Below are 17,372 nucleotides of genomic sequence, written 5' to 3'. Positions count from 1 at the left end.
AGTTTTTCACCATTGAGAATGATGTTGGCTGTGGGTTTGTCATGTATGGCCTTTATTATGTTAAGTTCCCTCTGTGCCTACTTTCTGGAGGGTTTTTATCATAAATGGGTGTTGAATTTTGTCGAAAGCTTTTTCTGCATCTATTGAGATGATCATATGGTTTTTATCCTTCAATTTGTTAATATGGTGTATCACATTGATTGATTTGCATATATTGAAGAATCCTTGTATTCCTGGGATAAACCCCACTTGATCATGGTGTATGGTCCTTTTAATGTGCTTCTGGGTTCTGTTTGCTAGTATTTTGTTGAGGATTTTTGCATCTATGCTCATCAGTGATATTGGCCTGTAGTTTTCTTTCTTTGTGACATCTTTGTCTGGTTTTGGTATCAGGGTGATGGTGGCCTCGTAGAATGGGTTTGGGAGTGTTCCTCCCTCTGCTATATTTTGGAAGAGTTTGAGAAGGATAGGTGTTAGCTCTTCTCTAAATGTTTAATAGAATTCGCCTGTGAAGACATCTGGTCCTGGGCTTTTGTTTGTTGGAAGATTTTTAATCACAGTTTCAATTTCAGTGCTTGTGATTTGTCTGTTCATATTTTCTATTTCTTCCTGGTTCAGTCTTGGAAGGTTGTGCTTTTCTAAGAAACTCCATTTCTTCCAGGTTGTCCATTTTATTGGCATAGAGTTGCTTGTAGTAATCTCTCATGATCCTTTGTATTTCTGCAGTGTCAGTTGTTACTTCTCCTTTTTCATTTCTAATTCTATTGATTTGAGTCTTCTCCCTTTTTTCTTGATGAGTCTGGCTAATGGTTTATCAATTTTGTTTATCTTCTCAAAGAACCAGCTTTTAGTTTTATTTGTCTTTGCTATCATTCCTTCATTTCTTTTTCATTTATTTCTGGTCTGATCTTTATGATTTTTTTCCTTCTGCTAACTTTGGGGGATTTTTTTGTTTTTGGTCTTCTTTCTCTAATTGCTTTAGGTTGTTTATTTAAGATTTTTCTTGTTTCTTGAGATAGGATTGTATTGCTATAAACTTCCCTCTTAGTACTGCTTTTGCTGCATCCCATTGGTTTTTGGCCGTCGTGTTTTGTCATTTGTTTCTAGGTATTTTTTAATTTCCTCTTTGATTTCTTCAGTGATCTCTTGGTTATTTAGTAGCGTATTGTTTAGCCTCCATTTGTTTGTATTTTTAACAGTTTTTTCCTGTAATTGATATCTAATCTCATAGCGTTGTGGTCAGAAATGATATTTGATATGATTTCAATTTCCTTAAATTTACCAAGGCTTGATTTGTGACCCAAAATATGATCTATCCTGGAGAATGTTCCATGAGCACTTGAGAAGAATGTGTATTCTGCTGTTTTTGGATGGAATGTCCTATAAATATCAATTAAGTCCATCTTGTTTAATGTATCATTTAAAGCTTGTGTTTCCTTATTTATTTTCATTTTGGTTGATCTGTCCATTGGTGAAAGTGGGGTGTTAAAGTCCCCTACTATGATTGTCTTACTGTCGATTTCCCCTTTTATGGCTGTTAGCATTTGCCTTATGTATTAAGATGCTCCTATGTTGGGTGCATAAATATCTACAATTGTTATATCTTCTTCTTGGATTGATCCCTTGATCACTATGTAGTGTCCTCCTTTGTCCCTTGTAATAGTCTTTATTTTAAAGTCTATTTTGTCTGATACGAGAATTGCTACTCCAGCTTTCTTTTGATTTCCATTTGCATGGAACATCTTTTTCCATCCCCTCACTTTCAGTCTGTATGTGTCCCTAAGTCTGAAGTGGGTCTCTTGTAGACAGCATATATATGGGTCTTGGTTTTGTATCCATTCAGCCAGTCTAGGTCTTTTGGTTGGAGCATTTAATCCATTTACATTTAAGGTAATTATCAATATGTATGTTCCTATTACCATTTTCTTAATTGTTTTGTGTTTGTTATTGTAGGTCTTTTCCTTCTCTTGTGTTTCCTGCCTAGAGAAGTTCCTTTAGCATTTGTTGTAAAACTGGTTTGGTGTTGGTGAATTCTCTTAGCTTTTGCTTGTCTGTAAAGGTTTTAATTTCTCCATCAAATCTGAATGCGATCCTTGCTGGGTAGAGTAATCTTGGTTGTAGGTTTTTCCTTTTCATCACTTTAAATATGTCCCACCACTCCCTTCTGGCTTGCAGAGTTTCTGCTGAAAGATCAACTGTTAACCGCATGGGGATTCCCTTGTGTGTTATTTGTTGTTTTTCCCTTGCTGCTTTTAATATTTTTTCTTTGTATTTAATTTTTGATAGTTTGATTAATGTGTCTTGGCATGTTTCTACTTGGATTTATCCTGTATGGACTCTCTGCACTTCCTGGACTTGATTATTTCCTTTCCCATGTTTGGGAAGTTTTCAACTATAATCTTTTCAAATATTTTCTCAGTCACTTTCTTTTTCTCTTCTTTTCTGGGACCCCTGTAATTCGAATGTTGGTACATTTAATGTTGTCCCTGAGGTCTCTGAGACTGTCCTCAATTCTTTTTACTCTTTTTTCTTTACTCTGCTCTGCTGTAGTTATTTCCACTATTTTATCTTCCAGGTCACTTATCCATTCTTCTGCCTCTGTTATTCTGCTACTGATTCCTTCTAGAGAATTTTTAATTTCATTTATTGTGTTGTTCATCGCTGTTTGTTTGCTCTTTAGTTCTTCTAGGTCCTTGTTAAATGTGTCTTGTATTTTCTCCATGCTATTTCCAAGATTTTGGATCATCTTTATTACCATTACTCTGAATTCTTTTTCAGGTAGTCTGCCTATTTCCTCTTCATTTGTTTGGTCTGGTGGGTTTTTACCTTGCTCCTTCATCTGCTGCATATTTTCTGTCTTCTCATTTTGTTTAACTTACTGTGTTTGGGGTCTCCTCTTCGCTGGCTGCATGTTTGTAATTCCCATTGTCTTTGGTGTCTGCCCCCTGTGGGTAAGGTTGGTTCAGTGGCTGTGTAGGCTTCCTGGTGGAGGGGACTGGTGCCTGTGTTCTGATGCATGCAGCTGGATCCTGACTTTCTGGTGGGCAGAATGACATCCAGTGGTGTGTTTTGGGGTGTCTGTGAACTTAGTATGATTTTAGGCAGCCTCTCTGCTAATGGGTGGGGTTGTGTTCCTTTGTTGCTAGTTGTTTGGCATGGGGTGTCCAGCACTGGAGCTTGCTGGTCATTGAGTGGAGCTAGGTCTTAGCACTGAGATGGAGATCTCTGGGAGACATCTCACTGATTGATATTACGTGGGGCCAGAAGGTCTCTGGTGGACCAGTGTCCGGAACTCAGCTCTCCCACCTCAGAGTCTCAGGCCTGACACCCGGCCAGAGCACCAAGACCCTGTCAGCCACACGGCTGGAGTGCCTTCAGAGTTGGAGAAGGTGGCCTGCAGTGGCTGTCCTTCTGCACTGCACATTAGAATCACCTAAGTGACAATTTTTAAAAAGAGTGAGTTTGTATAAATCTTCAAGTGTAGTATTAAATAGTTTACTTGTAACATGTTCCTAGATCAGTGCTAGCACGTGGAGAGGGGGATTTGATTTTTACTGCCTTCTTTTACAGAAACGTTACTCTGAAAAATGTCTTAGGACTACTTTCTCTAAGAGTAATAGATCCATTTTTTCTAACAATTCATTTACATGTTCAGTTACAGGCAGACTTCGGAGATTCTGCGAGTTCAGTTCCAGACCACTGCAATAAAGCGAGTCACACGAGTGATTCAAATCTCAAATCTTAGCGAGAATAAGAAGATTGGCATGAGCTGTGTATCTTTGTACCCACAGAGATTGCTCTATTCAGTGAGCTCATTTCAGTGGTTCACTCACTGACTGTAGCCCCTTTGTTCCTTCTCCTTTGTCTCTTTTCCAGGTTTGGGGAGGATCTCGGGCAGGATCAGCAGGAGCTCCTGGAAGGGATCTCAAAGCTGGACATCAAGACAGGGGGAATTCCCTCGCAGCTGCTGGTGCATGGGGCCCTGGCCTTCCCCCTGGGCTTAGATGCCTCTCTAGGCTGCTTCCTGGCAGCTGCCCGCTATGGCCGGGGCCGTGTGGTTCTGGCTGCCCACGAGGGCATGCTCTGTACGCCCAAGATGGGGCCCTTTTTGCTCAATGCTGTGCGCTGGCTGACCAGAGGCCAGACGAGCAAAGTTGGGGTGAACACGTGTCTAAAGAATCTGTGTGCCCTGCTGTCAGAGTATGGCCTGGAATGCAGTCTGGAGCCCCATCTGACTGCTGACTTGAGTGTCTACTGCTGTGGGGCTTACAGTGACAAGGAGGCTAAGCAGCTGCAGGAGTATGTGGCCGAGGGTGGGGGCTTGCTGATCGGGGGCCAGGCTTGGTGGTGGGCCTCCCAGAACCCCGGCCGCTCCACTTTGGCTAGTTTCCCTGGTAATGTCGTACTCAACTGCTTTGGCCTCAGCATCCTAGCTCGGACTCTGAACCCAGGCTGTTTCCCTGTCCCTACCCCTGAGAAGCAGAGCTACCACTTCCGCAAGGCACTGTCTGAATTCCAGCTTATCGTGAACCACAGGGGCAGGAACCTGGAAAAGAGCTGGCTGGCAAAACTGGGAGCAGATGGAGCAGGCTTCCTGCAGATCCCCGCAGAGGGGGTCCCTGCTTATGCTTCCTTGCACCGGCTCCTGAGGAAGATGCTGCGTCTGTCGGGCCTCCCAGCTGTGAGCAGGGAAAAGCCAGTTGCCAGTGACTCCTATGAGGCTGCACTGCTCTGCCTGGCCACGGAGCTGGCACACTCCGGCACAGACTGCTCTCAGCTGGCACAGGGGCTTGGAACCTGGTCTTGCAGCTCCAGTTCGTACCCCTCAGAACACGCCGTCACAGTGGAGATTGATGGAAACAACCCAGGTACAGAATGAGGGACCTGGGGGAAAGTGGGGCTAGCGAGCTTTGCAGGACATTGCAGGTGCTGTAGCTCAGGTGGGCCAGCTCCATTCTCTAACAGGTACTTCTCAGGAGACGGGGGTTGGGGTTCTGCTCAGGGATTAGGTGGGATGCATGCAAGAAGCATGGATGAGATGAGGTGCGCAGGGCAGGGCTGCACCTCTGGGAAGGGCTGTGAGGTTCCAGGTGGGGTGGAGTCAGGTCGGGAAATAACTCAGCCTTTCCTATGGCTTTTGTCAGGCAGCGGTGATTCCTGGGTGAGTACCGGGCTCTACCTCCCAAATGGACAAAATGCAGAAGTCTCCTTGTCTGAAGCTGCAGTCTTTGCTGGACTGAAGGTAAGGCCAGAACACCACTGCCACATCTCACAGCCACAGAGCTTCATTCTCATCCAGCTCGTGGCACTTCTTCCAGGAGTGCAGGAAGGCATTGTTCTGCCCACGTTACAGATTTCACAGATGAAACAGCTAAGTTTCAGGGAGCCTAAGGGAGTGACTGAAGATGCCAGAGCTCCTAACATCAGATCCAGTCCTCAAACACAAGCCCTCAGGTTTCCACCTCCCGACAGGGGTATGAGGGGAAGGAGCACCTGTTACATATTCGGAACCTCACTCATTTCTCCAACACGGCCTTTCTGGGTTTTACCTCTTCACCTTGATCGCTGAAGGGTGTACTTAACCCCGTCACTCACAAAAACAGGCCATCGTGCAGAATTAAAATTCTTCCTGCCTCCATTTTGAGGGTCAGTTCCTACCATAGTAAGGGTTTCTTTTGGGTTAGTCTCCTTTCTCGAGCTCACTTACATTAAACCTAAGAAAAGCAGTCACAGGACTCCAGACAAAATGTACTCAATCTACCTGACCAGGAGGGGAGGCTGAGACAAAGGGGGAAGAGAGAACCAGTTCTCCCCCGTCACCCCATATCCCACTGCCTCTGGATGGGCCTCCTGTCTGTGCACAAAGGGCAGGTGAAGATTCCCTCTGCCTCATTCCCAGCATCGGAATCATCTCAGGGGCTTGAACCCTGGAGCGAGAGCCCAGGTTCTGCCTGGTACAGAGGCACCACGGGACCCTAGTCAGTATCAGCCTCGGGGTTATGCCTGGTCTGCCTGATGGTGGTCCACTGTGGAGCTGCTTAAATCCCTAGAAAAATGATTCTGCGTCCCTTTCGGTCCCTATGATTTTTGGAGTGCTAAAAGCTCACAGGTTTGCATGCACTGCTCATAGAAAGGGGAAGCTAGAGTTTTTTAATACCCTCCATCCACACAGTACCACACACACACAGCACACATGGTGGAATCGCCTCTCCAGGTACAGATTGGCTGCCACACCGATGACTTGACGAGTGCCAGCAAGCTGTCTCGAGCCCCTGTGGTGACTCACCAGTGCTGCATGGATAGGACCAAACGGTCAGTCTCCTGCCTCTGGGGTGGCCTCCTCTATGTCATCGTGCCCAAGGGCAGTAAACTGGGCCCCGTGTCCGTCACCATCAAGAGGGCTGTGCCTGCCCCATATTACAGGCTGGGTGAGTGGACTGAACGTGGAGGGGAGTGGGAGAGCTGGGGGTGCTGCGGTGTTGATGGGCTGGTTGAAGGAGGGGAGGGAAGAGGATTGGTGGACAGGAGGAGGAGGGACTGTTTGAGGTGCCAGTGGAGGCAGGAGATGAGGGACACCCTGTGTCCATGGAGACTTCCGGGCAGAACAGAGGGAAGGGTCTGGGGGCCTGTCCTTCACTTCACAGCACATAGACCCGCATGACAGTAGTTCATCACTTCACTGTCCTCCTCCTGGAGTTGCAGTTGTGTTTTTCAGCTCAAGGGAAGTTGAGGAAGTGGGTGACAGGTTCCATGCCCTTTATTCCCAGGTAAGACATCCCTGGAGGAGTGGAAGAGGCATATCCAGGAGAGCACAGCTCCCTGGGGAGAGCTGGCAACAGACAACATCATCTTGACAGTGCCAACTGCAGACCTCCAGGCCCTGGAGGACCCCGAATCTTTACTCCACCTCTGGGATGAGATGATGCAGGCTATAGCCAGGCTGGCAGCCCAGCCCTTTCCTTTCCTCCGTCCAGAGAGGATTGTTGCTGATGTGCAGATCTCAGCCGGTGGGTGTTCCAGAGGGATGCTCCTAGTCTGTGGACACCATTTATTTATTATTTTGCCTTTTTATGGCCCGTAGTTTTTTATTTTTATTTTTTATTTTTTGTAGTGTCTTTGTCTGGTTCTGGTATCAAGGTGATGGCGGCTTCATAGAATGGCTTTGGGAGTGTTCTATCCTCTTCCATCTTTTGGAAGAGTTTGAGAAGGATTGGTATAAGTTCTGCTTCGTATGTTTGGTAGAATTTCCCTGTGAAGCCGTCCAGTCCTGGACTTTTGTTTGTAGGGAGTTTTTTAAATTACAGGTTCTATTTCACTTCTAGCAATTGGTCTGTTCAAATTATCTGTTTTTTCTTGACTCAATTTGGGCAGGCTGTTTCTAGAAACTCATCCATTTCTTCTAGGTTGTCCAATTTGTTGGCATATAACTGTTCATAGTATTCTCTTGTGATTTTTTGTATCTCTGTGGTATCAGTTGTTATTTCTCCTCTTTCATTCATATTTTGTTTATTTGAGTCCCCTCTCTTTTCTTCTTGTGAGCCTGGCCAGGGTTTGTTGATTTTGTTTATCCTTTCAAAAAACCAGCTATTGGTTTTATTGATCTTTTCTATTGTTTTTTTAATCTCTATTTATTTCCTGTCTGATCTTTGTTATTTCCTTCCTTCTGCTGACATCTATTTTGCCTTTTTTAAACATCTAATATGTGTAAGGCATAATTTTACCAGTAAAGTAAGGGAAAAAAAGACGTTCAAGACGTGGACTTTTATGGAGATGAAAAGATGTTTACATGTGAAAAGGTAAATCATGTTCATCTAAAGCGTAAGATTTCACAGGAGGGAGAATAGTCTCAGAAAAACTGGTACTAGGAGTTCAAGATGGCAGTGAGCATTGTTTGAAGGAGAGTTTAAAACAGAAATATCTCCTTCAAACGTAAGTCAGAGTTGGCAATGAAAAGAGAGAGTAAAGAGGTTTATGTTAAGTATTCAGTGGTTTAGAGGAAAGAAGTCCATCTTAAAAACAAACCAAAAAAAACCCCATAAATCTGGTTCCAACATGTGGAAAATTCCTCTGGACCTGTTTTCTAATCTTCAAAAAAACACAAGATTTTCACTGTTAAAAAGTATAAATCTGGCCAACAGTAGTTTACACAGGAGACGGAATGGCACTGCCCTAGCCTCAGGGATCTCAAATTCAGACACAGGACCTAATGTTGCAGACTCACATGCAAAGAAAACCCACACAAAAGGAAGCAGTGAATTATAGTGAGAATGACTATATAAAGTGTTAATATTTGGGGGGCCAGAGAGAAGGAGAGGCATAACTCCATTGTGGAGGCTGGGAAGAAGGGTAGGGACTCTTCAGACCAAGTCGAAGAAAGCATCTGCTTTCCAATCAGCATGGAGATTCTGGAATTACGGTGGCAGCCAGGATGGCGAGAAAAAGTTATACCATGGAGAGGAATGAAGGGAGATGGGTTTGGGAGGACCACGCCCACCATGCCTCACTCTTCCTTTCGCGTTCCCAGGCTGGATGCACTCAGGATACCCTATCATGTGCCACCTGCAGTCAGTGCAGGAGCTCATCAGTGAGATGGGCATGAGAAGCAGAGGTCTGTGGGGAGCCATCCACGAGCTGGGCCACAACCAGCAGCGGCACGGGTGGGAGTTCCCCCCACACACCACCGAGGCCACCTGTAACCTCTGGTCAGTCTATGTGCACGAGACGGTCCTGCACATCCCCAGGGCTCAGGCCCACCCAGCTCTGAGCCCTCCAGAACGAGAGAAAAGGATCAAAACACACCTGGGAAAGGGAGCGCCCCTGAATGACTGGAATGTGTGGACAGCTCTGGAAACGTATCTAAAGGTACTGAACAGAAATTCAGGGAGATGGGGGCCACTAGACCCTCAGTCGTGTAGCATCCTGGATCCCAGGAGCTCTCCAACTCCTTCACCACCCCCATCAGCCTGGGCCCACCACCTCCCCTAGCTGCATGGCGGTGCTTCTCAGGTCATACATCTCTAAGATGGAGATAATGATGCCTGTCCCACTCACATACTGTGGTTTTGTGATGATATGTAAGAGGAAATAAAAAATACTTGAAAAGAAAATAAGTAGAGAATGTAGTCTCTAGGTATATCGGTCAAGAGCAGAAGCTCTGAGTAAGACACTCCCAAGACTGAGTCACAGCTCTCCCACTCACTCATTTGTCCTTTGTCCCCTAGTAGGTGCCTCGGAAATGGTGATTGTTTTGCTTTGCTTTGTTTTCTCTCACCTTAGTTTTATGGGTCAAGTGAGTGTCGCATCCCTTCATAATTACAGTGATGTGTTAGGGGCAATTGCATTACAAGAAGGCCTCTTAGGAGGTAAATCTGTCAACGAGATTCTCATATTTCCATCACCCATTTGAACCCAAAATGTCTTTAGAATGAATAAGTAAATAACCAACCCAATAAAAGAACACCAAAGTCCCAAAGTGAGTCGATTTCCTATGAAATAAGCATAAATCCCTTTCCCCTTCCCATCCTGCTTTGAATTTTTATATTTTCAAGTTGTCAAAGCCACTCCCCATATCAGATCTCCTATACTGTCTACCATGACTCTTTAGATAGTGGGTACTGCCCACTTTTTACAGGCACATACTGAGTTAGAGAGTTTAAGCATCCTGTCCAATGTCACACATTTAAATGATGGACCCAGAACCTAAAATCAGGAGCTAATGACAAGCCCAGGCTTTTGCATTTCTGAACCCTCTCTTTGATTTTTTTTTTCACTCATTTTCTGAAGAGTGAGTGTGAGACAGCCCCAGTCAGTGAGATAACTGTGTAGCATCAGCTCAGGATTCTTCTAGAGCCAGTCTGAGGGTCTATAGGGAAAGAGACCTTACATGGTAGTTGCCACTGAAGTGTAAGGCAAAGCCCTAATTCCACCCTACCTACTGACCCACTCACCATGAATATCATTTTGCAAAAGCTTTGGGGAGACCCCTCACCTTGGAGTCTGAGACTTGGTCCCAGGACAGAGAGATACCTTCTGTTTTCTTCACCTGTGGGAGGTCTGCTCCCCATCATTCCTCCTGCTGTTGCCTTAGCATAGATCCTCAGTATCCTCTTCTGTTTTAAAAGCCTCCTCAGTTTTTCCAGCATCTTGCTTCAACCACCTATAATCCATCTTCCACGCCACTTCCAAAATAATCTGAATATTCCATGTTTAAGCTCGTCAAGTGTTCTCCTTCGCACACAGAATAAAATGGAAGCTGCTTAGCTGGGTGCAGAAGGCCCTTTATCATCAGGCTTTGGCCAACACCTCCGGCTCCATCTCCCAATCTCCCATCTCCATAATTATCCTGCAGTTTACCGAGCTGCTTCCCACTATGAACACATCTTGCTGTTTTCGTTTCTATACCTCCTCACATTTCCTTCCTGCAGCTGAAACGTGCTTGAACACCTTGTCTGTTACCTGTCAAGTCACCTGTCAAAATTCAGCTCTCTTGTCCTCTTCTCCCGACATCATCTCCTTGACAAGCCAACTTTTTTTGTAATTTGTTTACTTACACGTCTGTCTCTCCCACTGACCAGTGACCTCCAGAAAAACAAGAGCCTTCATCATTTTGCCTAGTGAAATACCTGGCTCATTGCAGATATTTTTTAATGTTGTATGTGTGATAAATATTTAATTTGTTGATTATTAATTAAGAGAGATGAACAGGACGATTGTGAAAGGCCAAGCGGTGAGAGCAGATAAGCAGTGAGATCACAACAGTGAGACCAGAGGGAGGCTGATCCAAATGCCATCTGTCCTCAGGCTTTTACACCTCAGAGTCAGAGGATTCTCCTCCGTAAAAGGGGGTGGTCTCGGAAACCTCAAGATTCCTGCTAATTCTAAATCTCTATAATCTTGGCAAGTAAGAGTCTCCTGCCCATGGCTTTCAGGTGGGCTGTTCCCTATAAAGTATGAGTCACTCTCATTTTGAGCCCCTTGTGACATACCTGCTTCTTCCTTGTTTTGCCCCAAAGGCAGTGTTCCACAGAGAAAAACAGTAGCCTTGAAAATAGTCACAGCTCTGAGATGGCTGAAAAAGAGAAAAAAAACAAGGGTTTTATTATGTCTGGAAGGTGTCGGAAGTTCCCAGATTTTGGCTCCCAATCCCCATCTCAGTCGGGCTCAAACCTGTCTGATGCCTGGGAAAACACTTAGGAACTGGGGATATAATTCTTTAAAATAGAGATAATAATGATAACTGTCATTTATTGAGTATTTACCTCTTTTCAGCCATTAGGGTCCTCATGTAGTCCCCTACTATATTCAGGGGGTACAGGGTTTGTGGCCAAGAAGTGGAATGAGCCAACAAGACTGTGTTTATGTGCAGGGTTGAGATGGGGAGATAAGGGCAAGCAAAGAAGTGAAGCTAGTGAATGATTAAGGGGAAGAAATCACCAGAAATGAGATGCACTCACGAACACGCATGTTGCAGGTATTTTCACAAACTTGTACCTCATCCTGCCCCTTCCTTCTCTTCCAGCTCCAGGAGGCCTTTGGATGGGAGCCATTCACCCAGCTCTTTGCTGAGTACCAGACTCTCTCTAACACCCCCAAAGACAACACTGGCAAGATGAATCTGTGGGTGAAGAAGTTCTCTGAAAGGGTACAGAAGAATCTGGCTCCTTTCTTTGAGGCCTGGGGCTGGCCTGTCCAGAAGGAAGTGGCTGCAAGCCTGGCCTGTCTGCCTGAGTGGCAGGAAAACCCCATGCAGATGTACATCCAGACTGAGGACTAAAAGATGTGCACCAAGGGGTGTGTGTGCGGAACGGGGGGTGATCACTCACCAACTCTGCCACCCTCTTTCTTGCCTAGTGTACCATGAGCCTGAATCCTACTTCCTACCTGTCCTCAGGAAGGCCCTTAAGGTCCTAAGACAAAATGAGACCAACTTTCTCAAGTTGCTATGCTTCTTTTATTGTTTCTCTGCTTGTACTCTTGCTCTCATCAAGAGACTTGCTTCACCATCCTCATCCTCCAGAAGAGGATGTTTCATATTGGCATCTTGAGTTTCTGCAGGCTCTTCACTTCTATTTATGACCGGTAGTTCTAAAGACCATGGATTCCATTATAATCTGATATCACTCCCTCACCCGAGCCAGCCCTGAACAAAGCTCTTAACCTCTGCTTTGAGAAGCTTTCTAACAGCAAGCGAGACAGGCTGGTATACTGGAGCGAGCCCTGAACCAGCTTTGGTTCTACGGAAAATCACTAAACTCTGTCTGCATCTGGATTCTTATCCATGACATGGGACAAAAATCTACTGTTTGATGATGGTGAACGTCTTTGAACACAACCTGCATACGCATATAAGGGAGCTCTTCAGCTTTCACCAGGCCCCATAGTAGCCTGTCTGCCCACTTCCGTGTGGACAACCTGAAAACTGAATCTCCCTTCAGAGTCAACCTCCTTGAGGGTTAGCATTCAGTCCTTGTGTGAGAGTATTTAGTGAACACCAGTGTTGTTCCCAGACATGGTATCAATGACAGTCCTCAAGATCCTAGACCATCCTATGTGTCCTTTCTTCTGCCTCTGGAAAGATTCTTGGGTATAACCTAACCCCAAGAATGTGGTATGGACTCAGACTGGAGGTTACAAAGCTATTGGGGTTTGGTCTTCTTGGTTAGTTTCATCTTCGAGTACATTTGCTTCAACCAAAGGAAAAAATCATTCCAGCAGCCCTACCAACTCCATAAGCCCATTGGTTCTTAGCACAAAACAGGTGTCTGACTCCTCTGGTCACCTTGGAATCAAGGCACTGTCAGTTATCAACAACTACTGTGCTGAGAGGGCCATGGCCAGGACAGGCTCCAGTGGAACAGGATTCCTGAGTGCAGCTGACCGAACTAACCCACACTCACTTATTACCCCACAAACCAGCAGCCCCAAGCTTTCTCATGATCTCATTCCAACCCATCCCGGCTCTTTGGCTGGGTGGCATTCCAATTAGAGATGCATCCTCAGGATTAATGGGGTGTACATCTACCCATTTTCCTCTAGCTTGCTTTTAAACCATATTTTTGTTGTTTTCAATATCATTCCATTAGCTTTGTTGAGAATAGAGAGACTCCTCAGGTGGAGAACTACCCTAGGGAATGTCTTTTTCTGAATCCCATCAGCACATCCTTCTCCCAATTCTAGGATAATTTCCTTTTATTTCATTAGTGTCCTTCGTCAGGTGCTTTTCACATGAAAAGTACTCAGTAAATATTTGTTAACTGAAAGAACAGTAAAGACACCTAACACATAATGAACAGTCTTTATGTCCCAGACATTGTGTGAGGTATTTCCTATGAGTTATCTTACGGATATTATTATCCCATTTCATAGATGAGAAAATGAACACTTAAGGATATTAAATAGCTTCTGAAGTCACAAAGCTAATAAGAGGAAGAGTTGGGGCTTGACTGAAGCCCACAGCAATGAAAAAATTGTAGAGCTTTTCTCCAAGAATGATTTTCAATTTAGACACAAATTCACCGAGAAAATGGAAGTCCAACAAAGTTCTGACTTATGCCATGTTCACTATTGAATTTTTATTAAATATAAAATTTGACCTCTAAGAAAATGTTGGGACCTGATTTTCTGGTTGTCTCAGTGATTAGCTTCCCTATAGGTAGAGAAAGGATCTGAACCCAGGCAATTCGACTCTAGAACTGGTGTTCTTACCCATGATGCTAGGGGTGAGTAAATGAATGGATAATGCTGGGTTTAAGAGGTTGCCACAGAGACAAAGACAAAACCTGACTTTTCCCCACATTCTCTGTAGTGGAAGTTGGAGCCCTTCTCCCTCTTACAGAGAGACTGTGGCTCTGCCGCTTGTTTCTACGTTCAGAATTAATCGCGTGTAACTGCAACACTCTCAGAGTATTCTGTATTCCAGAGCAAACCTGCTCCGAAGGATGTCTGTGCAGGTCTGGTGGATCATCAATAAATGCCATTTGCCAGGAACTGTTGTAAGTGCTTTTTATTTGTTCATCCTCACAACAGTCCTATGGAATAAGTACTATGACTGTCTCCATTTTTCAGGGAAAGCAGCAGAGATACGGGGGTAGCGAGTGGTGAAACCACATCTCCGTCCCTGGAAGTTGGGCTCAGGACCCACACTTTAGCCAGCACGCTATGTACTACCGTACATTATATTACGGGTCTGCAGCTCTACTTGCATGGAACTATGTGTATACGGCTACTGTAGCACACAATGACCACAGACAAACCACTAAAAACCAAACAGATTACGTCTAGTTACTCAAACAGGAATTAGTTAGCCATAAGGGGCATGCATCCAAGGCACACATCCCTCAATACCAAGACCCTGCCCTACCAAGTCTGAAAGGTTTTAAAGATCCTATACTGCAAATAACAACTTCGCGGAGGCCTAGAGGAAGCTTGTCTTAACCTCAGGGCTTGTGCCCAAGTGTCCTTTGCTCATTCTTAAGGACACCCAAACTTCCATCCTCATGTGTAAGACTGGTATTAGACAAAGGAGCCCATGCATTCTTATAGGTTACTAGATCGAATATCTGAAATACCGAAATTTCTAGCAAACTGGATAATTTTCAAAGGAAAGAAATCACCATAGGATACTTCAGGGGAAGTATTAATGGCTACTTTAAGGTTTTAAAGGAGATTAAAAAGGACTATACCTCTATCTTATCCCCTGAGCACAAGATAGCCACCGACTTATTAGAAGAATGGACAATTTCAACAAATTAAAGCATGAGTGGTTGGCCACACTAAATGGAACCACAACACCTCATACTTGTGGCAAATATTGTTGAAATAAAATAACAAGCACTTCTAAAGGGAATTAAAGTGATCTTCTATCTTGACTAAATCTCTGGCATTGTACATTCCCTGGTCGCCTATGTTGCTCTTTGTCTCCCCCTTATGGCCACCTAGAAAACCTTACAGCTCCTGACCATCAATTGTAACAGTGTAATTATTCCCAGAGGCAAACTGTTTCTGTCTTAGTTTTAATTTAAAAGACATATTCATGTGACTCTTCCCATGAAGAAACAGATGGTCAATATGCTCTTCATTTTTAATATCCATAAAAAAACCCACCCAAATCAATTTGCTTCAACTGGAATGGAAACAAATTCATCTACTCTTTAGCTCGTAATGTTGTTAAAATGGATTTAGATTCTTGGCATACAAAAGAGTTATTGCCGTTATCAATTACACATATGAAGTTTTAGTTAACACTTTTTACTAAATTTATGACTTTCATAAAATAAATGATTATTAGAACAAGCCCAAGAGGCTTCCCAAAATATACCTTTGGGGCCATCCAGACCACAGAGAAATATTCTCCCAAAATAAACTTTACCTTTCTCTCATTTACACTAGCTCTTGTAAGAAAGAGGCACAAAGATTAGTAGCCTTATAACTAGCGGTAACCCATTCAAGATTTGGGTAGGCTTCTCCAGCCTAATGCTTTGGGACATGTGTAAATTAGTGACCTCCCACTGGGGAAAAGAAGTAGTAAGATGTTTACAAGCTTTTCAGGTCACAGTACAGGCTGCCTTTCCATTTGTCTCATACCACACAGAAAAGGAAACTTGGCCGCTTGGTGCCGCTAAGGACCAATTTTGGGGGGAAAAAAGCTACTCACAGAAGGACGTCAAGTGCTACAAACTACTTATTAAAAATTGAGTAATGGGGCTTCCCTGGTGGCGCAGTGCTTAAGAATCCACCTGCCAATGCAGGGGACACGGGTTCGAGCCCTGGTCTAGGAAGATCCCACATGCCGTGGAGCAACTAAGCCCGTGTGCCACAACTACTGAGCCTGTGCTCTAGAGCCCGCGAGCCACAACTACGGAGCCCGTGTGCCACAGCTACTGAAGCCCGCGTGCCTAGAGCCTGTGCTCCACAACAAGAGAAGCCACCGCAATGAGAAGCCTGCGCACCGCAACGAAGAGTAGCCCCTGCTCACCGCAACTAGAGAAAGCCCGTGCGCAGCAACAAAGACCCAACGCAGCCAAAAATAAATAAATAAAATAAATGTTTTTTTTTAAAAAATTGAGTAATGAAAATATCTGCAGCCACAGGACAATTAAGGCTAATAAGACCTCTGCCAAAAAAATGTCCAAGTACATTTGGAAATAAATTCATGAGGAGTTTCATCCATATCTTGGTCATTCATCACCTCACCAATATAGGATCCATGACCAGGGAGTTCTAACACTACTCTTAAGAGCAGCGTTCTGACCTCATGGGTCTTTAGTTTTGATTATCTGTTCTCAAACTTTTTGTCAAGAACTTTGTGGCCCTGCTTAAGACAGCACTAAAAGCAACATCTATGTCCTGCCCAAAGATCTTGAAAGGCTGCAGAATCAAATGTTTAGGTACAAAGAAAATTCCTGCACCGCCTCCAATGATCTGGGACCTGGGATCAAGCCCTAGTGTATGGGACAATTGGTATACTGGATCCAAACTAATACAGAACAAGTAAATCTGAAAAGCACTGGTCAAATATACAGATTAAGTACAATTTTAGTCTCATATATTGATACCAACCAAATATACATAAAAATGTGTGTGTGTGTATATATATATGAAAAGATTCTAAGCAGAATTATGCAGTGGATATCTTAATCAGAATTGATGTTCTAGGGAGCTCTAGCTATTCCTCTAGTGGCAAGAAATTGATGTATGAATGTGAATAGCTGGCTGCCCTTAGAAGGATCTGAGTCAATGTATCCCTTTAATTGTTACCAAAATCCTACACTCAGGTGGAAAAGGACAAAGAAGAACAGATAGTGCTGAGTTACAATTGTGTTGAAATGACCCCAGGTTGTCAGTTATTTGTTGAATTCAATTCAGTTAATTAACATTAAATTTAATTTAATAAGTTGATTATAGTTAGTATTAGATATCTCCTAATGGCTCAGTCTGTGATCTCAGCTGAGCAGTAATGAAAGAGTGATAGTGGTGTTGGCTGAGACATTCTACTTTAACTTGTCTTCAAGGCAGTGCTCCTCCAGGGTCCTAGATTCCTAAATGATGGACCAGGATTGTGTCCTTTCTAGCTCTAAAGTTCTATAATCCTAAACTATCCATTTCAGAGGGCCTTCCAGGAACTGACTCTGAGTACACATCTCTCCCTATGTCTGAGTTCATCTTAGCTCTACCCAGAAAGAATGCATTCTTTTTACACATCTGCCTGTCTCCATAAGACAATGTGGCAGACTTACTAAGAGTTGAGACTTCAACAAAGAATAAAAATATCATTACATCTGGGTGGTGTCTGTGTTTTCAAATGGAAGGATTCCACTTTTCAGCTACACAAGATGATCCTCACCTATGTCAGATTAAAATCTTTATCTACCACT

General features: G+C 44.0%; 1 protein-coding gene across 3 annotated transcripts in view; it reads left to right on the top strand.

Annotated features, from left to right (window-relative positions):
- The window catches only part of TCAF2 (TRPM8 channel associated factor 2), a 30,165-nt gene extending 16,179 nt beyond the window's left edge, over nt 1-13,986 (top strand). For 2 of the 3 annotated variants that reach the window (XM_082631621.1, XM_082631622.1), the window contains exons 3-8: nt 3,877-4,868; nt 5,145-5,242; nt 6,215-6,428; nt 6,768-7,007; nt 8,525-8,862; nt 11,519-13,986. In XM_082631621.1, coding sequence (XP_082487747.1) covers nt 3,877-4,868; nt 5,145-5,242; nt 6,215-6,428; nt 6,768-7,007; nt 8,525-8,862; nt 11,519-11,773 — 2,137 coding nt within the window. In that variant the 3' untranslated portion in view covers nt 11,774-13,986. The remainder of the gene's footprint in view (nt 1-3,876; nt 4,869-5,144; nt 5,243-6,214; nt 6,429-6,767; nt 7,008-8,524; nt 8,863-11,518) is intronic. The other variant, XM_082631623.1, reaches the window with a different exon arrangement.
- The last annotated feature ends 3,386 nt before the right edge of the window (nt 13,987-17,372 follow it).

This window comes from Mesoplodon mirus, assembly GCF_964341445.2.
Source record: "Mesoplodon mirus genome assembly, chromosome: 9".
NCBI lineage: Eukaryota > Metazoa > Chordata > Mammalia > Artiodactyla > Ziphiidae > Mesoplodon > Mesoplodon mirus.
The sequence above is the reverse complement of the archived record's forward strand: the minus strand, read 5'-3'. Positions and strand labels throughout refer to the sequence as shown.